Consider the following 23,275-nt stretch of genomic DNA (forward strand, 5'->3'; position numbering starts at 1 on the left):
TATCCATTACTGAAATCAGAAATTTGCCAAAACATGACTTCATTTAACTTTAAAAGTCCATGAAATTGCAGTATGCAGCTTAACAGAGCCAAAAATGTCAAAGTAAATCAGTAATTTATTTTGTGTACAAGTGTCATTTTTAATATTTATAGGCTAAGCGTCCTAAATAACAATAATGTATTGAATCTAACTAAGAATCCTTTCCAGATTTGACTTTGAGTTCTAATTTTTCTTTTTTGTTGCATTCGCAAATTCAGGGGCTATAATACTTTCCTGACGTTTTAAGGTCCGATTGTACAAACAGTGAAATGCTTCCAAGCAGTTGGTAACATTCTCACCTCAGCCTGAAGGTTGTGGTGGTGGGACTTGAGTGCAAAAAAACTAGGTGAACATCCCCCTGCAGGAGTGCTGCACTGTTGGAGGCACCAACTTTCAAGCAAGATGGTCTGCCTTCATGAGTGATCTTATAAAATTCCGTGGCACTATTTCATCATATCCTGGCCAATATTTATTCCTTAACTGACATAATTTAAAAAAAACAAATTTGTGGGAACTTGTCATGTACAAATTGGCTGCTCCATTACAATAGTGACTATTCTTTAAAAGTATTTTATTAGCTCTGGAGCACTTTGGAAAACGGAAAAGCACTTTTTAAACACTAGTCTGTCTTTTTACTTTTTCCCTGTGTAGGTTCCTTACACAAAAATATAAACCTAACACGATGGTTCTGTAAACTGCTGGAAACATTCAGCAGGTTGAACAGCATCTGTAGAGAGAAACTAATGTTTCAAGTTAATGATCTGAAAGATTAATTTTGATTTATTTTACCAATCTTGACAGTCTGGCTATCATTGTGAGCTCACTAAGTTTGGAATTTTGAAGTGAATGTGTCGTTTGTTGCCCTGTTGGTACATGTTTTAACCTTACATTTTACAATAGTCTTCAAAATCTCTGGAATCCAATTTCTGGCGGATTTAAGACGTTTCTTCTAGGAAATTTCCAGTAGCAGTGTTTATTTTTTTTAAGCCTTTCATTATCAAATATCTAGGTAACCTAAAAAGTAAAATGCATATGTGTCTGTATGACCAAGGGGTATTTTGTCCTATTAAGTGTAGTTGATGCCCAGAGTTTGTCCATTAGAACTTAAGCATAACAGTAATTTGATGGAGACGCTATATCTGTATTGACCTACGGTAGCTTTTATTGCACTACTGCATGGAGTTTTAGTTAAAGAGATTTGAAATGCTCTTTGTAATTACAATTGTAGATGGTTATTGCGTTTCTTTAAGGTAATACCCAAGAGACTCTGTAGCTGGGTTTGAATGAAACTTAGCTTGTAAATTTAATGCTACACATGCTAAGTAATACTTAAGATACTTAACTATCAGAAGCTGTATTTATACGCTGAATCTTAAAACACTGTCTTTTTCCTGTCTCCTTTTCCTGCTGTCCCACTTGTAATATGCCACAGTTTCAAACTGATATTTACAGGGGTGTGAATGCCACATTTAACCACAGTCTCTTAATATGCTGGTTTGTTATTCCACCCTGAAATTTAAAATACTCATATGACAAATTCTGTAGCGTGATGTGCACACAACTTACAAACGCCGTACTATTTGAATACCTTTGAATAAATATTTAATTCGGCAAGTGAAGTTCTGTTTAATTAAATTGCCACATACTACTTTTTAACATGGGTTTACATCACCTTTCTTGAGAATAAAGTTTAATTTTCTTACAGACTGTAGTGTGAGTTAAAAAAGAGTTAAACATTTGAAACAAATTTTTAATTAAAATTATTAATTTAATAAAAAGATAAAGTTTTTGCTTGGGCCACAGTCAGCTTTGCACTTAATTTTGTATTGCTTTTTTACACCCGTGTTTCTGTCAGTCATGCTTTCATGGCTATGAATCAGCACAATTGGGAAACATTTTATTAAAATATTTTTAAAGTTGCATGTTTCTTTTAAAAAATAGCCCTCGATATATTTAAGTATGGTAGCTTGGTGATGTTCAATTGAAAATGGAATGGGATAGTAAGCTGGTTTCAAGAAGTAAAGCAGAAAGTAGGATTGAGGGATAGTTATTCAGGAGATGGATAACGGATTGAGGATATGTGCTGGGACATTGGTGTTCACAAATTACATTGTCCTTTACATTTTGGAATCAAAAACACAATTCCTAAGTTTTCAGATAACACTAGATTAGTTGGAGGGGATGGTGGTGGGGAGAACAGTAATTCTGAGGAGAACTGCAAGAATATATTAACAAAACCGTAGAATCAACATATCAATTACAAATGAATTTCAACATGCATAAATTTGAAGTCTTAGCTTTTGACAAAAAAAGGGAGGTTCCATATTACTTTGGAAATAGGAATTTAAATAGAGTAGAGGAGTTAGGGGATTTGGGAGTACAAATATACAAATCACAAACTACTTGAGGTAATTTTTAAAAAGGCAAACAAACATTCGAGTTTATTTCTAGAGGGGTGGAATTGAAAAAGTAATGCTCTATCTGTACTGAACATATACTGTAGCAGAATAGAATTCTGATTGCTATATTTTTAAAAGATTGAGGAACTGAGAAAATAAAGGTATGCAAGAATTATATCAAAAATAAGTGTTTGAACAGGCTGGGTCTCTTAAAAAGAAGGGCAGGGATGACTTAAATGAGGTCTTTAAAAGTGTGAAGCATTTGATAGAGTAGACACAGAGAATGTTCCCAATATAGGATAATCACCAAAACAATTAAATAGGGAACTCAGAAGAACTTCTCTATCTAGAGAGCAATGAGAATGAGGAACTTGCAATAGGGATTTGTCGAGGCAAACAATGACGATGCATTGAAAGGGAGGCTAGGTAAGCACATGAGAGAAGGGAATATGGGGTTATGCTGATAGGGTTAGAGAATGAAAGAGAGGAGGAGTCTCAAGTGGAGAATAAACATTAGTATGGACCTGTATTGATTGAACTGAGTGGTCTTTTTCTATGCCACATATCCTGTGTAACAGCTGAAATTGCATCTGTCTTAAACAACTAAGCATTTTAAACCATTGTCAGTTCAGCACCCATGACTTGTGGCTAGTCACTGTTTATGTGCTGATATCAACTAAGTAAATACTGAGTAAATATATTCTATCTACTTTATAAAGTGCCTAACTGGCTTTGCACCTGCAGACAATTGCAGGCAAGCATGTACATTTAAGAGCTGGAGGCTAGAAGGAGGAAGACTGAGAGAATGGAGATTAGGTTGGTGGAAAGGAGCATAGAGCAAAGAATATAATTTGGGTGTGAGAAAGAAGGGAAACAGTACAATAACTGATTATCACATCAAATATGACCTAAATTGAATTTCAAGGTGAAATGTATGGAAGATTACATTTTCAAATAATTCAAGTTATATTTCTGCATGGTGTATATTAGCAGGCTAGAGTTGTTACACTCTTCCTGAGCGTCAGTCTTGGCTCACTGGCTAAATGCGCCACTGTGTGTTTAATTCCCACTCGTTTTCCTCAATTGTACAATCTGAGCTGACCATTCAGTGCATTACTGAGGGAGTGCCCGTCAGCGATGCCATCTTTAACATGGGATGTTAAACAGACACTACCTGTTCACTTAAATGGACAGAAAAATTCCATGGCTTACTAGAATAATCATGTTTCCCTTCAGTGCTCTGGCCAGTATTTATTCACAGTACTCTCCATTCACCTGACGAAGAGGGAGTCCCCTCGAAAGCTTGTGAGTTTACTATCAAATAAATCGGTTGGACTAAAACCTGGTGTTGTCAGACTTTTTACTGTGTTTACCCCAGTCCAACGCCGGCACGTCCACATCAATATTTATTCCTCAGACAGCATCTGCTTGTTACCTCAGTGCTGGCTGGGGGGACTTTCAGAGCATAAATTGACTGCCACGTGTTCCTATATCACAACAGTAACTGCAGTGCCCGTTTGGCCAGTTTCTGTTCTGAGTCATATTATTGGAATGGGAATCAATGTGTTAAAAACAGGAAGGGATCAAATTCGATCAGTTTGTCACTCTTAGAAGTTTTAAAGTAGCATTAATATGGTCTGGGTGTAGACTATTACCAGAATATGTGTTGCTGAGATACCTTGAAGTGGAAGAAGAATCTTAAGTTTAGTCATAGATTTGGTATATATGGGTTATGTAATATAGCATAGGATTGGAGTTTAAGCAACTAGATCATGGTATTTTAGAGCTTTAGTGCATCCCGTCTATTTAATACAGTAGGTTACAAACAGAATCAAGTCAACTTTATCTGAACTGCTAAGGCCCATGTTATTGTGAATATTATAGCAATGTTTTTGAATTCTTAAGCTGTTTAAACCAAAGAATTTGCAGCTTCAACACAAAATGCTTAATTAAAAGTGAAAGCACAATACAGTTTTTATAGAACTTAACATGAAAAAGTCTTGTTAACATTCAGATAAAAATTTAATGGCTTGCATAATTTAAGGAAATTTGTAATGAAATGACAGGCGCAAAAGCGCGGTAAATTCAGGCGTCAGGCCTGTAATGCAATCTGCACCCGAATCTGAGCAGATTGCACCTTTACCGACAACCGATTTGGGCGCAGATCCAGTCTGCGTCCCAGTCGGGCGGCCCGATGATTTAAATACTTTAGCATGCACTTAAATCGATTTAATGAACCGCACCCCCATCCCCCACTATTTTTTCGCGCCTGGGCACGCTGCTTCAGATTTTTTTTTCTAACTGCGCGTGCGCAGCTCAGACCTCTGATCGTTCCAGCAGCACTACACCCCACTCACAGCGTGGACCGGATCAGAGCCAACAAAAAGCACATGGGCGCACTGGAACGAGGATTCCAGGTACGGATCTGTTTTACACCTGGATCTAGCCCTTAGCCTCCGATTGGTAAAATCAGGCCCAACGAGTTGTCTTAACTATTTTGTCTAACTATATCAAAATCATACAAAACTGTTTCTTACCTTTTCCACACTACTATTCAATTCCAATTAACAAACATTAAAGAAGGTTTGCTTTAAACTAGTATTGAAACACTCCAATCTAGTTCAACTGTTAGTAGCTTCTGGGGAAGATTTTCTTGAGTCATTATGCCTCATGACAGTAACCACAATGGAAAATTCTTGTTTTTTCTGCCATTCTTCAGAATCTGAATACTTGAGAATGTCTGTATATTTTTATTTGAAATAAGAATTGGAGGAAATCTTATCACTATGTTTGCAGTATTGCTAACATAATCTCCATTCCCCAGCAGTACTTGAGAGTGTTACTTTCCTGGAATTTTATCGTACAAGCAAGGTGCTGTGTGGGAGATCTGGTTGATTGTGGAAATTTTAGTAACATTTTTTAATCATAATCTAAAACTACAAGCTCTCACATGAAGCATTGTGTCACCTTACAAATATAGGAGGAAGATTTTCCACCAAGAGATGACTTCAATGATGCAGACCAGCTGAGAGTAGGCAATGATGGCATCTTCATGTTAGCATTTTTCAGTAAGTCTATTATCAATTTTTTTGTTGTTTGGTTTTTTATTTAGTTATAATGTTAGAGTGATGTAATATTTATGCATTCTAAATTCTTCAGAATATGTCTAAATTGAACTGAGATCTGAAGTTTTTCATAACCTACAGATAAATGATTGTAGGTAAAAGGATTTCATTGGACTCTGTAATAAAGCGAATGAATGGTGTTTAACAGATTGAAGCAATACGTGCAGCACAGAAACATCAAAGTAATAAGTGCTTAAAGATGTGACTTGTTTGTAGGCTTTGCTTACTATATGAAGCATAGACGTTTGTGATATGGAGGTAAGCATTATAAGGTTCACAGTGTGATAATGGACTGAAAATCTGCTTCCAATGTATTTTACCCTTTATTGTCAAGTTGGGCCTTGTGCACACAATAATGTATGAGTGATATGCAGTTCAACAATGCAAGTTCTAATGTTATATGCCTGATTAGGTTCCTTAATAAACACAGATTGACTGGCTTTTTCTTCTTTGATTCTGCTTTTTAAGTTTATTTATTAGTGTCACTAGTAGGCTTAAATTAACACTGCAGTGAAGTTACTGTGAAAACCCCCTAGTCACCACTCTCCTGCACCTGTTCAGGTGAGAGGGAATTTACCATGGCCCATGCACCCAACCAGCACGTCTTTCGGACTATGGGAGGAATTTGAAGCGCACGAAGGAAACCCGTGCTGACTCTGCACAGACAGTGACCCAAAATGAGAATTGATTCTGAGTCCCTGGCGCTATGTGGCAGCAATGCTAACCACTATACCACCTCATCCCTCTTTAAAATACATGTACTCAAATCCATGATTTGAGGATTACTACATGCAAATTTTTTTCTTTTACCCTGTTTGAATGTTATCAGCGTGCATGTAACACAGGACACAGAAGATGATTGGTCTGACCAGTCTGCACACCAAGCCTCTTCTCATGACCCTTGCTGTGATTCCAAAATAACAAATCCTGTGCCACCTTTACTGAAAAAAAAAAGCTAATTCAGTTTTGTTTACAAAATAGTTTTCTGTTCTACCCCATTTGCTGGTAATCTGTAATCCTAATTCATCTTTCCTTGACACTTTACCTTTTAAACAATGTTACTAAGGGTGGAATTTTCTCATTTTGTGACTGACTGTCTTGTCATCTCAAGTAGGAAAAGCAGCATGTAGCCTGCCAACTGCACTGTCAGCTTTTCCCACCATATATTTTGACACCTAGTCAAAACAAATCAATGAGGCGTGTCCCATGACTTCATGCTATTGTCAAATTACATAAAAGCTATTTTGGGACTCCCTCCTTAATTCTCTGCCCCTGCTACCATTCTGCCAAAAGCGAGGGTGGAAAATTCTCGCACCTGACAGAACCTCCTTGTCTCCAAATTCTCCACAACTTTGAACTTTCCTTAATCCAAACTGCCCAAAACGTAAGGACTTTCATTTAATCCCCCTTTTTTACTTCTCCAGCACAAAGTCGTGCAAAAGTTTCTTCACTCAGGGTTGTGAATCTTTGGAATTCTGTATCCCTGAGGGCTGTGGAACATCAGTAATTAAATCTATTTCAGAACCAACATGCAAGGGGATCAATTGAGGGTCCGGATTGGGTGGGAAATTAGACTTGAGGTCGACAATCAGCCATGATTTTATTGAGTGTTGGAGCAGGCTAGAGGAGCAGTATGGTCTCTTACTCCTATTTGTCTGATGGTTGAGCAGAAGAGGATAAGTTTGGCAGCATTTTGGGACAGATTGGGGTTTTGGGTGATGGGGTGGGGAAGGCTAACCAATAGAACATGGGAGCAGTTTAGCCTGGAGTTGACAGAAAATCCAATTATATTAATGGTGAACTGGCTGAGATAGTGCAGGAATAAACAGCCAGCTGCCTTTGTGCTAGGGAACACACAGTACACTAATGTTAAGAACGTGCAGATTCAGGCAGTGATGAGGAGGTAGTAACGTTTATAGCAGAGCACTGATGTTTCTGATGAGAGCTGAAAACAATGTGAGGGTTAGGTTGATTGGCAAACTAAATTGCTTCTTAGTGTCAGGGGGATTGGTAGGCTAAATATATGGGGTTACGGGCCAGGATATAATTGTTGATAGTGCAGGCTTGATGGGCTGAGTGGCCTCCTTCTGCACTGTAAGTATTCTATGATTCTCTGAAAACAATGGCTTGGATTCTGCAAAATTCAGGTAAAATTGTGATTCATCCTAATGTTAGAACGAGTGGTTTAGGGGGTGGGCGTCGAATGAAGCGATGAAGAGATAGAGCTGCATTTTGTTCATTGATTCACCGGATGTGGGCATCGTTGACGAAGCCAATATTTCTTGCACATCCTGAGTTGCACATCCATTAAATAAGTGCCTTGCTGGGCCATTTTAGAGGGCAGTTAGGAGTCATCCACAGTGATGTTGGACTAGCTGCATATAGGACAGCCGATTTCTCTCCTGAATAGCCTTAGCTCCAGAATGTGATTCTGATGTATAATGTTTTAAATATTCAAGTTTATAATGTCAAATCTTGTAGTAGTTAATGGTGATTTAACAAGTGATTGGTATTAGTAGATTGTTCATGCCATCTTGTGGAAGTTTGAAGCAGTGCAGTATACATCTGAGAGCACATCACACAGTGAGAAATCCTGATATTTTCTTTTTCTGTACTATTATTCACAAATTACAACATTCACTATTTTCTTGCTATTGTTGTTCATTTAGATGTCCTTTTGACACTGTAGGAACTTGATTAAGCTTGCACATTCTCCCTGTGTCTGCATGGGTTTCCTCTGGGTGCTCCGGTTTTCTCCCACAGCCCAAAGATGTGCAGGTTAGGTTGATTGCCCATGCTAAATTGGCCATAGCATCAGGGGGATTCGCAGGGTAAATGCACGGGATTACGGGAATAGGCCTAAGGTGAGATTGTAGTCGGTATAGATGATGGGTAGAATGGCCTCCTGTACTGTGGGGATTCTGTGATTCTATGATAGTGCTGGGTGCGATATGCTAAACATACTCGCGCTCCAAACTTTTGTTACAGTACTGGCCAGCATCACACAATCTTGCATTCCTTCCTTTTATATAAAGCTACGGAAACTGCATAGTGGCACCGGTTTTTTTTTTCCTCATCTTTTGGAAAGATCTCTGCTAGAGTTTTCTGATTTTGAGGCTGTGTCCTAGAGCTAACAATGTTTTTAAGGGAGAATGCTTAAATGAAGCTTTCAGTTGAGCATTTGGAAAGACAATTGCACTGTAGTCTGCTACATTGCAATGTAGAAGGAAGCCTATTGACCCATCACACTCTCTTCAATAGATGTCTGTTCTCTTGATTCCTTTTTTCTGCCTTCACATTATTCTAACTTCTCAAAAAATTATGATATGGAGATACCAGCGTTGGACTGGGGTAAGCACAGTAAGAAGTCTCACAACACCAGGCTAAAGTCCAACAGGTTTATTTGGCAGCTCAAACTTTTGGAGTCTTACTTGCAGCCCTGCATTCCAACCATTATCTTGTAAATTGAGTTTGTGTCTGCATATTCCCTGTTTGTAAACATAACTCCCCACTCACCTGAAGGACGAGCCGGAGACTCCGAAAACTTGTACTGCCAAATAAACCTGTTGGACTTTAACCTGGTGTCGTGAGACTTCTTACTGTGCTCAGAAAATTAGCCGTTTTAGATGATTCTATTACAGTCTCAACAGCTGTTTCTGACAAAGCTGTATTCTAATAAGCTACGTTGTGAACAAAAATATCTCCTTTCAATTCAATGTTTTGGTACTGATCATGAGTTTATGCCTTATAACTAATTGACAACAATTTCAAAAAATTCTGACTGTGATTGATATTTTGAGTTTTTAACATTAAACAGCTTGCTGATATGCATATCGTGTTGGCATTTTGTGAACCATTGGCCTTGGGTTGTATAACAGAAACACCCTCCGGTCACTTGCTTTTTGCAGGGAAATCACCTAGAAATTATGCACAAATCAGCCTACAGTAATTAAATATGGAACCACTGCAGTTATTTTACATTAGGATACCTACCATTTCAGACTCTTTGGTGTCTCTTTCTTGTTCAATTTCCCTCCCTCCTCCATTCTTATTTTTCTCATATGTATGTTTGTTTTCTTCTCCATCCCTCTCAGTGTCCGCTCTTTTCTTAAATTTATTTATCTCGTTTAGCTCTTTAAAGCCAAATTATTTTGTTATTGAGTCTTTTGTCATCCCTAGCCCGCCACTCCTCACCTAACCCTGGAGCTCTGTGATCCTATGTGGGTTTCATATCACCCCATTCCTTTGGCGCCCCCAGTAAAAGACTGGATTGTGTCTGCACGTCTTTCTAATGGGAGAGAATGTTAGGGCAGTATATGATGCATTCAGGGGAATGGTCCTCAGTTATGGTTCCTGAAGCTCTCAGTTGTTTATCTAGATACTAAGCAAGACAATTGAGAAAGATTATATTGAATATCATGTCTGCCACCTATGGTTATTGGCTTTCAGAAAATATCTGATGTAACACACAAAGGTTTGCAGGGTATTTGTCTGCTTTTTCCCCGTTTCTTCTTCAGTTCCATGTATTAACTTGTTCCCCTTTCATAGCTCAATCACAAATTTTCAATTCTTCTTCCATCTTCATAATTTCTTTCTTCACATGCTTTTCAACCTTTAACTTTTCCTGCTATGTTCCTTCTTGCTCTCACCTCTCATATCTCATCTGAAAGACAGCAGCTCCTGACAACAAAGCATTCCCTCAGCACTGCACTGGAGCGTCAGTCTTGAAATTTATGCTAGAACTTGTGAACCAAAGGTGAGGCTGCTACTAACCTAGCCATGGTTGATGTACCAGTTAGTTAGATTCAACCTTGATAGGGTTCAGAATTGAACATCGCTGTTCCAGAGTTTGTAACAGGAGCAGAAGAGTCACACAGTTGATATTAGTGGAAAAAACGCAACAGATTGGAGTTCATATGCAGCACATTGGTGAATAGTTGGTACAAGAGCTCCCTTGTCATGAAGGAATGTAAGTTTAAGTAACAGGACAAGTTTTTGGTAAAAGAGTACTGTTAGTACTGTTTCGTAGAATTCTTAAACAAGGTAGCTGAGGTAAAAATGTCAAATTTAAAAGAAAACTTGGATAGATATTTTAATAGGAGCGAGTGTTGACAATTGACCATTTTTTTTAAAGGTTTATTTATTAGCGTCAGAAGTAGGCTTACATTAACATCAATGAAATAACTGTGAAAATCCCTTAGTTGCCACACTGCAGCACCTGTTTGGATATACTGAGGGAGAATTTAGCATGGCCAGTGCACCTAACCAGCACGTCTTTCAATCTGTGGGAGGAAATCAAAGCACCTGGAGGAAACCCATGCAGACATAGGGAGAATGTGCAAACTCCACACAGTGACCTGAGCCAGAAATCCAGTCTCTGGAGCTGTGAGGCCACACTTCTATCCATGCCACCTACATATCCTGTACCATCAGTGGGACAGGACCTAGTTCCCTTCTTACCCAACTCATACTTGTACTAGTGCTTAAATAGCTATCCGCCTCAGTATCCACTACAAATGTTTACTTCAAAATTTTGCATGCAGCCAAGTTGTTTTGTGTGTGACATGCTCATTATAATAGGCTTACTCAACACCTTCCAGACTTACTGGGAACATTTTGCACTATTGACATGATATGTTGAGTTGCTGTCTTGTTGCATAACTTAGCCTTTTACAGAAGGCACATTACGCAAACTACTACAACTTGTAAATCTGCAAGATGTCATACACAAGTCTGAGTCCAAGTTGAGCAATCAAGTCATAGCACTTTGCGTATCATTAGGTGAATTGTTCTGAATTTGTTTTCATAAGCCACATTCATTCACAATACAATGAACAGTCTGATCTGGTGACCATAGTTGTTTGCCGGGCTGTTCTTGATATTCTATTTGTGGAGGTGGTGTGATGTCCTTAAACAGAGAGTGTCAATCCTGTTGGCTACTGCTTTTGAGGAAGGTTAAACTCTGGATGCTCTACTTTCAGATCGCTCACCTGTTGGCGATATTGGTGTCAGCCCAGAGGCTGCACCATTTGTCCTTTTTCGTTAAAACATATATTGCTCAAAGCATTCACAGAACTCCAAAAAGGTTTGTTGTGATTTCAGTTGTATATTGAGTAAGTTCTGAAGATCTTCATGGATAAGCAATTTTGCAATCGTTTTAATCTAGCTAACCTCTCAGCATTTTTGCTTTCAGGTACACATCAGGAGGTGGGCATTTAAACAGGACAGGGAACCATTGTATAAATGTTCATTTCAATATACTGCTAATTATTTGCGTTGATGTGTTGAAGATGATATCCAGCTGTTTTGTGTGATGCTCTCTACCCGCACAGGAGAGCAGTATACTGCTGATGTGAACCTAAAAGCAAGGCTAGCAGTATAGTAGAGTGTGTGTTGGACCACCAGTTGATTCTTGCTAATTTCTGATAATATTTACTCCAGTCTTGGTCTTTTCTGTGACCCTGTTCTGGTGTGGTATGTGAGGTTGTTATCCGAGCTGACTTCAATTTTCTTGGGGTATGGTTCGTTCTTGACCAGTTTGCTGCAAAAGGACGTCTGGAAAGGGCTGGCTGGTTGTCAGTTGGTTGCTGAGGTAGAAAGCAATAACTGTGGTCTTAGTTGGGTTTGGGTGGAGATGCCAGTGCTTGAAATGTTCGTCCTTCATTAATTACCAGTGTTGCTGAGATTTTCAAGGCTGGTTGCTTGAGTAACAAGAGCCAGATCATCTGCGTAGTCTACATCTTCTAAACACATGACCTGTACCATCTAGAAGGGCAAGAGCAGTAGATGCATGGGAATGCCACCATTTGCAATTTCCCTTTCAAACCACACACTGTCTTGACTTGATGCTATATTGCTGTTACTTCACTGTCGCTGGGTCAATATTCTAGAACTTCCTAACAGCACTATGGATGTTCCTACACCTTCTAGACTAAAGTGGTTTAAGAGGGCAATTCACCACGACCTTCTCAAGGGGCGTTAGGGACCGGCATTAAACGATGTAGCCAGTGACAGCACATCCTGTGAAAGAATGAAAAAAACACAAACATCTGCCATTCAGAGATATTTCACTAACCAGTCAGCACACTTTTTTTCTCATGTAGTATAAATTGTTGTGATCATTTGAAATTTAGCAATTTTGTATTTGTGAGTGCAAGGCAAAATTCTTTGATAGAATATTGCTGAAAAATATGCTAACTTGCAAATTGTTTTGTTGAAGATGAGAAAAGACAATTTTTATTGAATGAAAAGTAAATTAATTGTTAATGTATGCAGGTTCAAACATGAATATCTTGTATTAGCATTCTGCTGATGCTAATAAAGTACTGGTTTGGTACTACAAGACTTCTACTTAAAAAAAAATTATCAAGCATGAAACTAGTTGTCACTTTTGCTTAATGGAGATGATCTTGCTGATTTATATTGATGACATGCCTGTGTGAACATTGTGACAGACCTGGAAACAGGCCTGATGTTGACACAAGTACAGATCCCTGCACAAAACAGAATAGAATAGGTGTATGTCCTTCAATCAAGAATAGATGCCCTCAATAAAAATGTTTAACCAGTTAATGTAATATGTGGAAATTTTACATTTTAGCAGAGTTTTGGATGGTGTATGTAGTTTTGTCAAAATGTTGACTAATATAAGTATTTATTTTGTTTCTCTAGTGGCATTCCTGTTTAATTGGATTGGCTTTTGTCTGTCATTCTGCCTCACCAACACCATAGCAGGCCGTTATGGTGCAATCTGTGGGTTTGGATTGTCTCTGATAAAATGGATTCTGATTGTACGAGTAAGTACTTTTTTTTATCATATTGCTTCGTGTGTGTACATAGGATCAATGTTATTCAAAATTGATGGTGGTTTTCTAAAAAAAAATGGCCTTTAGAATTTTCATCAAAACCTCTATCTCTTACCACCGTTCCACCTCTTTACAAAGCTTTTCAGTTGCGTTTTCTGCAAGTTCAATTCAGTTTAATGCTAACAGACCAGCTCTCTCCTGCTGTGAAATGTTGCTCAACATGAATATTGCTCTTTAAGTGGAGGTTAAGTTTAATTTTTGTATAAGAACTCTGGGCTGTAAAAATGAGTTAAGTTCCCGCGGTGAGGTGAGGGGGACTGTTCTTGACATGAAAGCAGCATTTCACTGAGTGGTGCATCAAGGATGGAGAACAGAGACCATCCACAGCATACTACCCACCACCATGTCAGCACAAGCCCAACCTGACACAAGGTCGAAAATGCAGTCCGACAGCTATAGAATAACAAGACATTTGGAGCAGATAGAATCCCTGCCAAAGCACTAAAACATGGTGGAGAAGCGCTATTATCAGAACACATTATTTAATTTCCCGGACCTAGAAGCAGAAGGACGTGTCAGAAGATCTCAGAGATGCATAATCGTTACCAGCTTTAGAAAAGATGAGAAGTCTGACTGCAGTAATTTCAGAGCACTTTCCCAGCTGTCAGCTGCAGGGGAGGTCATTCCGAGAGCCTTGCATAATCACCTTCTCCTTCTGGCTGAAAAGCTCCTCTCAGAGTCACAGTGCAGGTTCCACCCGCTAAGGGGCACAGCTGATATGATCTCCACTGCTTGGCAACTATAAGAGAAATGTAGGCAACTGTATCAACCTTTGTATATGGCGTTCTTTGACCTCACAAGGACCTTCAGCACTCAACCACGAGGGATTATGAGCATCCTCCTCCGTTTTGGTTGCCCCTAAAAGTTTGTTACCGTCATCCACCTGCTCCACGATGGCATACAAGCCATAATTCTAATCAATGATCAACCACAGACTTAATTCACTTTCAGCCTGGGGTTATGCAAGACTGACAATGCACCAATACATTTCTCAATCTTATTTGCTGCAATGCTCCATCTTGCCCTCCACAAGCTCCCCACTGGAGTGGAGCTAAACTACAAAACCGATAAGAATTTGTTCGACCTCCACTCCCTGTAGGCCAGGTCCAAGGTCGTCCCATCCTCTGCCATTGAACTTCATAATGCAAACAATGCTTTTGTTTGCGCAAACTCAAAGGCCAAGCTCCAAGCTATTAGTCAGCACCTTCACTGAGGCATGTGACAGCACAGGCTTTGCACTGAACAGCTGTAAATAAAGGTTCTCTAACAACCTAACCCCGCATACAGCTCCCCTGTTGTCTAAGACCTTGTCGTGAATTTTGATAAGGTGGATCACTTTCCATACATTGGCCAATATCACCCTTTTGAGGTTGATCATTGCCTCCAGTGTGCCAGTAGAAAGTCCTCACAACACCAGGTTAAAGTCCAACAGGTTTATTTGCAATCACGAGCTTTGGGAGTGGCTGATGAAGGAGCAGGTGTAGGACTTTAACCTGGTGTTGTGAGACTTCTTACAGTGCCCACCCTAGTCCCACACCGGCTTCTCTACTTCAATATGCCAACAGACTCTTCGGTTGCCTGAGGAGGAGCGTGAGGATCAGGACCTGAGATTGGGCACCAAGCTCACATCTACAGGGCAATTGTGATACCTGCCTTCCAGTGTGGCTCAGAGACATGGAATATGTACCTCAAAAACTTGAAGAAATACCACTAGCCTCTGCAAGATCCTGCACATCCATTGGCAGAATTGGTGTACCAGTGTCGGTGTTCTCGCTCAGGCCAACATTATCAGTATCAAAACATTAACGACACTCTGCCAGCTCTGCTGAGAAGACAACATTGTCCACGTGCCTGAGGAGAGACTCCCAAAACAAACCATCCACTTGGCTCCTCAACATGGCAAGGGAGACGCTGGAGGGCAGAGGAAATGTTTTGTGAACGCCCTCAAATCTGCTTGAAAAGGTGCAACATCTCCACAGACACCTGGCCATCCTTGGCCTGTGACTGCCTGATGTGGAGCAAAAGCATCCTGGAGGAACTGAACACTTTGAATTTCATCACTGAGAGCAAGCTGAAGCCAAGCATTGACAGTGAAAAGAACACATGGCAACCTGGGAATCCCAGCCACCTGCTCCACTAACCACCTTTGACAGAGGCTGTATGTTGCGCATTGGACTCCTCAGTAACCTGACAATTCAGTTTTAATGTGGAAGCAAATCATCTTTGTTCTCAAGGGACTGCCTAAGAAGAAACATCAAGAAGCCCTAATAGAATTGAAGCAAATGGGAATTATGGGAGAAGCCTTCCATTTGGGCGGAATCATACTTGGCACAAAGGATGATTGTGATTGCTGGAGGACAAAATACTCAGTACCAGAACTTCACTGCAGGAGTTCCTCAGGGTTGTGTCCTAGTCCCAATCATCATCTTCAGCTACTTTATCAATGACCTTCCCATCATTAAGAGTCCGAAGTGTGGATGAGTGCACAATGTTCAGCACTATTCACAGCACCTCCCATACTGAAGCAGTGCCTACATGCAACGGAACCTTGACAATAGTTAGGTTTGGACTGATAAATGGCAAGTAACAAGTGCCAGACAATAATCTCCAAAAAGAGAAAATTTAATTGTCTTCTCTTGATATTCAATGGCATAACCATCTGAGTCTCCCACTAACAACATTCCTAGAGTTACCACTGACCTGAAACTGAACTGGACTAGCCATACAAATATTGTGGCTACATGAGTAGGTCAGAGGCTGGGAATTCTGTGGGGTGTAACTCATCTTCTGGCTCCCAAAGCCTGTCAACCATCTACATGGCTCAAATCAGGAGTGGAGTGGAATGTTCCATTTGCCTGCATGTGTGTGGGTCCAACTACACTCAAAGCTCAACATTCTAACAATTCTGTGATCACCTAGAACAAAACAGCCAGCTTGATTGCTGTCCCATCCACACTAAACATTCTCTTCTTCCGCCACCAGTGAACATTGGCAGCTCTGTATGTCAACTACAAAATGTACTGGAGCAGCTCCACTTGGCTCCACAAACTGTACCTTCACCATCTGGAAGGACAAGAGCAACAGATAGATGGGAACACCACATCTTCAAGTTTCCTTCCAAGTCACACACCATCTGACTTGGAAATATACCACCGTTTATGCACTGTCACTGGTCAAAGTTCTGGAACTCCACTCCCAACAGCACTGTCGGAGTACCTACACCATGACGGCAGTTAGGAATGGGCAATATATATATCTCACCTGCATCCCATGAACGAATAAAGAAAAATTAAACTAGACTGTTTGACGCAATAGAGAAAGTAAGCAAACCCCAATCACAACCACGGAATGACAGAGATTGTGGAAAGAATGAATGGAAGGTGGTTTATTTTTTAAAAATGGTAACGAGGTAAAACACACTTGTGGATCAGCATGAATGATGCAGAAAGAATAAGTTTTGGATTTTGTGGCAATCGATGTCCAGAATTAATGTTACTTTTTAAAATATATTCACTGCAAATGGTTGTCACTGGCTAGGCCAGCTATTATTGCACATCCCTAGTTGCCCTTGAGGTGGTGGTGAGCTGCCTTTTTGAACTGCTGTAGTCCCTGAGGTGTAGGTACATCCACAGTGCTGTTAGGGAGAAAGTTCCAGGATTTGGACCCAGTGATGGTGAAGAACGACGATATATTTCCAAGTCAGGATGGTGAGTGACTTGGAGGGTAGCCTGCAGGTGGTGATGTTCCCAGGTATCTGCTATCCTTGTCCTTCTAGATGGCAGCATTTGTGAGTTTGCCTAAGAAGCCTTAGTGAGTTCCTGCAGTGCATCTCTTGGATCGTATGCCCTGCTCCAACTTTTCGTCAGTGGTAGAGGGAGTGAATTTTTTTAGAGGGAGTACCAATCAAGTAGGCTTAGTTTCTTGGATTGTGTTGAGTTTCTCAGTGTTGGAACTGCATTCATCCAGGCAAGTGGAGAGTATTCCGTTACATTCCTAACTTGTGTCTTGTCGATGGTGGACGGGGTTAGAAGAGTCAGGAGGTGAGTTTCTCACCACAGAATTTCCAGCCTTTTCGCCTGTTCTTACTGTAACCATAATATTTATAAGACTGGTCCAGTTCACTTTCTGATCAATGGTCATCTCCAAGGTGTTGTTAATGCGGGATTCAGCGATGGTAATTCCATTGAATGTTAAGGGGTGATGGTTAGATTCTCTTCTTGAAGATGGTCATTGCATTTGCGTGGCACAAATGTTAATCGTCGCTCGTCAGCCCAAGTCTGGATATTGCCCAGGTCTTGCTGCATTTGGACATTACTACTTCTGTATCTGAAAGTTGCCAATGGTGCTGAACATTGTTCAGTCATCAGCGAACATCCCCACTTCTGACCTTATGAAAGGAAAGTCATTGATGGAGCAGGTGAAGATGTTTGGGCCTAGGACCTAACCCTGAGGAACTCCTGCAGTGACATACTGGAACTGAGATGATTGACCTCCAACCACCACATCCATCTTCCATTGTGTCAGTTTTGTTAGAGCTTTTTGATGTCACTCTCTATCAAATGCTGCCTTGATGTCAAAGGCAGTCGCTCTCACTTCACCTCTGAATTTCAGCTCTCATCTGTGATTTGAACCATACATATGCAGCTTTGGCATTCTGGCAGTAGATGTCATCATTTTCAGAAGGCCAGGATTTGATGGCAGCAGTTACCGAATTTCAGCAACGGATGGCAGTGTTGTGGAAAGTATTAGAGCTGTTAGTGTAGAGAAAAAATTCACTTCTTTGGAAGTAGTGAAGGTGGTGGTCTTTTCCTAAATTATTAAGGATTATAATAACTGAAGCTTCAGAATATAATATTAGTTGCAGTTAAATTTACTCACCTTTTTATAAAGGGTAGCTTCATGATGGGAGAAGGTGCACTTTGAAATGAGCAAGCACTGTTCAGAAAGCCATTGAGATTTTTATTTCAGGGCACGTTTAAATTTGCAAGGACAATGAATATAAACTTGCTAAATATTAAAAACAATGTGTGTTAGCATCAAAATTAGACTCCTGTTTACAATGAAAATTAATTGAGAGTGCAGATTTTAAAAAAACCAAGGAAAGTAATCAGGTTGTCTTGGTTTGTTGAAGACACCTTCTAAATTTCAGTACTGTACATAAATAACAGAGATAAATGGAAAACCACATTGTTCACCACTTTGCCAGAAATCCATAGGGTTGTTTTTGTTCCTGTTGCATTTTTGTTTTGCACTTTTTTTCATTCAACCTCATGGTGTGGATGAAACCCTTGCAGCAATTTCATACAACAGTGACTTGCTCAGACATTTCAGAGGGTAGATAAGTGTCAGTCATGTTGCTGCAGGACTGGTTGTATTGAATAAAGATAACTGGTTTTCCTTCAATAAGGAACATTAATGAATTAATTGGCTTTTTACAACAATGCAGTAATTTTGAGGTTGCTTTTTACTGATACCAGCCTTTGACTTCCAACTTTCTTATTACAGTAAACTCAGTTATCAAACTGACCTAGTGGGAATGATTTAAATTGTCATTCTCTGGATTATTCATACAGTCGCTGATCATTTATCCAGGAATGTAATCATTACCTACCTATCATTTCTTGTTTTTCCCTATTAATTGAAGTAGGTGCTGTCTTGTGGATTTTCACACTTTTTATTAAAGGTAGAGGTACTGTATTCAGATTTTCACATTTGTCTGCAGTCTTCTCACATACGATGACTGTTTTGCATACGTGTCTTCATTTGACATTAGCTACATGTAGCTGGAGTTAAGCTGACATTGGATCACACAGAAATTATATCAAAGGCTGATCATCCTTTATTCTGTATTGATACCATCCCACACACCACATGGTGTCACATCCCCTGTTAGAATAATGTATAGTGATCCTTGAGATATTTTTGCTATGATTGATAATTCCACAGTAACATTCATTTTCTACTGCTCATCATACCAGGATTTTTTAAAATCTATTATAACGTTTTTTTGCTCCCATTTACATTTACAAATGCATTGACTCATTGAGCTATGGTTGCATAAGCCTCTGGTGCTTTGATCAAGTTACTATTTTTCATGTTCAAGTCTGTATAATAAGTGTTAACCAGCTATTGTATTATGGAGAGCATCACAATCAAACCTGAACTTCAGTCAATGATTCGTATACAGTGACTTTTCGACTCAACTGAATGGATTGTGGCCAGGAATGGGCTACTAACTATAGTGCCTTAATTGCTAGCCAGCTGATATCCAGTAGCTCAACGTGGACTATGTATTGAACCTGTGACTTTGCAACATAGTGAGGATGTTTTTGTGATATGATTTTATAACTTGCATTTTGACAACTTGACATGAGCTTTGACCTTCTGTACACTGATTGACATGCTGTTAGCATCGTGGCCAATTTCATCTTTTGTTTTACATGTCATTAAGATCACCAAGTTTTGTGCTAATAAAAAGTTATATGTTATTGCCCAATACATTAAATTCTTTACTGTTGCAGAGAACCATAAAAGTTTATCTGAAATGCATGTTCACCTTCCGTGACTATCATTCCCCAAATTTCGCAATTTGTACTTGCTTTGACAGGCTGGAGCATATTTCCCAAAGGTAACAGGAGAATTTTTTTTAAAGGAAAAAGTACACTGGCGTGGAGGATCTTCCTTTAATGCCAATTCTGTCTTTAGATCCCTGAGTATCCTGATACCAGCCATCACTGCAAGCTTTTCGTTAGCCATTAGCAAGCACCCCACCAGGCAACACCACATTTGTGGAAGACGTCTCGTGATTCCTGTGCTTCAGTATTCTCAAATTTAGTTTGCAGCACAAAATTGTATACCTGTTTGACTACGTTGAAGGCTGTCTGATCATGGTGTGGCAGCAAACAGTGCTGAATAGAGATTTCCTGGTGCTTCGTGAAATACTTGGATTGGTTGCTCCGATTGTGTTGACCAGGGGCATTGTGTGATGATTTTACTGGCCCAGACTTTTGCCATTTCTTTGACCCATATAACAGGACAAAACTTTGACACCAATGAATTTGATAACAAGTGTTATTGTTAAAAGAACAAGCCACCTGTTAACATCATCCAGTACCAATAAGTGCCACATTACCAAATGAACTCCTATTAACCACGCAGATAATCATGAGCTTGGTTTGAAATGTAGTTCCCATTTGGCATCCTATAGCCTTTGTGTAATTACCATGTAGATTTTGCAGCCTTGCTCTAGGATTTTTATTTAACTTTAGGATGTAGTAGAAGGATTTCTAAATTTGCAGTGAGATGTCCTGCTAAAATCTTATGGGTATGAAGTTACTTAATTTATCATTTTGCATTGCTGCGCAGTCTGATACTTCATTCTGGAGTCCAAGTGCTTTGTTCTATGGGGGCAGTTATTTCTGTGTACATTTTCACTGATTTTATCTAGCCGTTGAAAATCAGAACGCAGGAAGCAGGAGTGATTCTTTGTAATGTCACATTGGTTATAAATGGTGATTCTTGAATAGAGCCTACTTGATTGCACTTCCTCACAACACAACAAGCCTCTCTCAACACACTGATCCTATTCTCATCTTAGACGTTTTTCCATTGAACAGTGCCAGTCCTGGTCTAACTTCCACACAACAAAGCACCCCTCTCTAAATTTACAGATTGTATTTCACATCTCCACCAAGCAAGCATCCACCCCCCTTTTTGAGAGAGGATGATTACAAGACAATGGTCTACTAACAGCCCTGGTTGATACTTATTCAAAATATCCATTTTAACCTGAACTTACAACATTTAGTAGAAGTTCTTGTACATTGACTTTAATCTCAGGCTGTCAGTTATTACTTTTGTGGAATCCCACTTATTATTGGATATCTGCAGTGTTTTCTGAACCCAAGATTAAATCCATTCCCTTGTCTGACTTCTGAAGGACATCTGGAAATTAAATCCTGAAAGGCCCCTGTTTGACTCCAGGAGTCTAATTATTCATCATGAACTTGAAGCTTCTTTCTTTCAGTTCTTTTCACACTTATGAATTCAGATATTTGTCGTGGAAGCTAGGCTTGTGAAGTGCAAGTCTAATTTTTACCTGACAACAAAAAGTAGTGGTTCTTCATTTTATCCACTCATGAATTGAAGCTTAAATGCTATTTCCACAATGTGTATGATCATAAAAGTTTTTGTTTTGTATATGCTCAACCAATTTTGCTCTGAAAAGTTATAAGTAAATAATCTTCAAGTAGAGATTTCACTGGTTAATGGAATATATCCTATGCTATTATTACCTCTCCAGCAGGGAACCCACTAACTGTAAAAGATCATCATACCTGATCTATGGTTGTTCCCTGAGCATCTTTAACATCAGTGTTTGTTAATAGTACTTGCAAAATTGCTACTTCAGACACCTTCACCATGTATTTAAAGCGTTTTGAAAGGTCTGTAACCAATGCAGTGAGGGAAAATAAATAGGATGTTGGAGTATAAAGTCAGGATCTCCAATTCAAAACAACATGCTCTGTTGTGCCACTGACAGACTTTAATGGGTTTTGCTTAGGCCCCATTTAAAATGCTGTTTTCAGTTCTGGTCCCATCATGTGGTGGAAGAAATGGGCATGATGTGGTCATGTTGCAAAGCAAGCAACATGATTGAATGGGATAAACGCAACAGACCAGCTGGCTACGTGTTTATACCCATTGTCGCTGCTGCTTTGACAAAATGCTCCCTTTTCTTTGTGCTAAGTACAATTAATTCATTATCTGTTAGATTTCATAGGATACTGAATGAGAAATTCCATGCCTTGTACAGTTATCATTCTTTCAGAAGGATATGATTTTGCACATTGCATTCCAAAGCAGCCATTCCCTTGTGTCTTGTCAGGGGTGCAAATACACTCTTTTTCTAGTATAAGTATTGGTTAAAATGATTGATGCTGAGATGCATTTGGAGAACTTTATGCATAACACAGGAACTACACTAACTAATATCTAATATGTTTTGGAGGAAGGTTGTTCATTTTTGTGGTTTCCCTAGAATGTAATACAAACCTAGTTCATTTCCAGTTATTATTGAAATGCTTTGATCATAAAAATATATTGCACATTTGTGTTATTGATGCTACTGGAGAAGGATCTTAAAAAATGCACTTGAGTATTTTTAAATGTCAAGTATTGCATTATGCCAACCAGAAAGAGACTTTCACATTTGTTTCATTGGAATGATGAAATGTCAGGAGGCCTACTTGTTTTTTTTTAAGGTGTAGTGGTGTGAAAAAAAAGGTGTAGTGGCAGAATACAAGTTAATTTTTCGTGTTTTCACTGAGATCCTGGATTACATCATTTAGATCTATCTTAATTTATGCATCGGGTCTCACCAACAGCTGCAGTTGCTTTACTTCTGTGACTGTTCACTTTCTCATTTAATTCAATGAGTTTTTAATGGTGTGATACTCAAATGACAACTTCTGTACAATAACAATGTTGTATTTCTGTGAGCAATTGGACAAATTCTTGTTGCTCCATTTAAATTCCGTGGAGAGAAGAGTATCGTCCAACGGAATTTGAGGACTCTTAAGCTGAATATGTAAATTAATAGATCACAGAAACTTGACAAAATAATTTGGATACCAAATTCTGATTGGCATTATGGTGACATTTGGAGACCAGAGTGATGTCTGATTTGTAGGTGTATATACTGTTCTAACCTGTGCTGGATGCCATCATGGTAAAAGATGAACAAGAGATATCCTTAACCCATGTTTGAAGCAGATATTTGTCCTATTGCTTATGCAAATAAGGGACCTTTCATTTATGCCCTGAGGCAGCGGGTGCCATTGCTGAT

General features: G+C 39.3%; 1 protein-coding gene across 2 annotated transcripts in view; it reads left to right on the forward strand.

Moving 5' to 3' along the window:
• ndfip2 (Nedd4 family interacting protein 2) overlaps positions 1–23,275 on the forward strand; it is a 75,284-nt gene that overhangs the window by 32,283 nt on the left and 19,726 nt on the right. For both annotated transcript variants that reach the window (XM_080198134.1, XM_080198135.1), the window contains 2 exons: positions 5,419–5,506; positions 13,235–13,359. In XM_080198134.1, the coding sequence (XP_080054260.1) occupies positions 5,419–5,506; positions 13,235–13,359 (213 nt within the window). The remainder of the gene's footprint in view (positions 1–5,418; positions 5,507–13,234; positions 13,360–23,275) is intronic.

The sequence above is a fragment of the Carcharhinus amblyrhynchos genome, chromosome 10 (genome assembly GCF_965287045.1).
Source record: "Carcharhinus amblyrhynchos chromosome 10, sCarAmb.v2.hapA, whole genome shotgun sequence".
Lineage (NCBI taxonomy): Eukaryota > Metazoa > Chordata > Chondrichthyes > Carcharhiniformes > Carcharhinidae > Carcharhinus > Carcharhinus amblyrhynchos.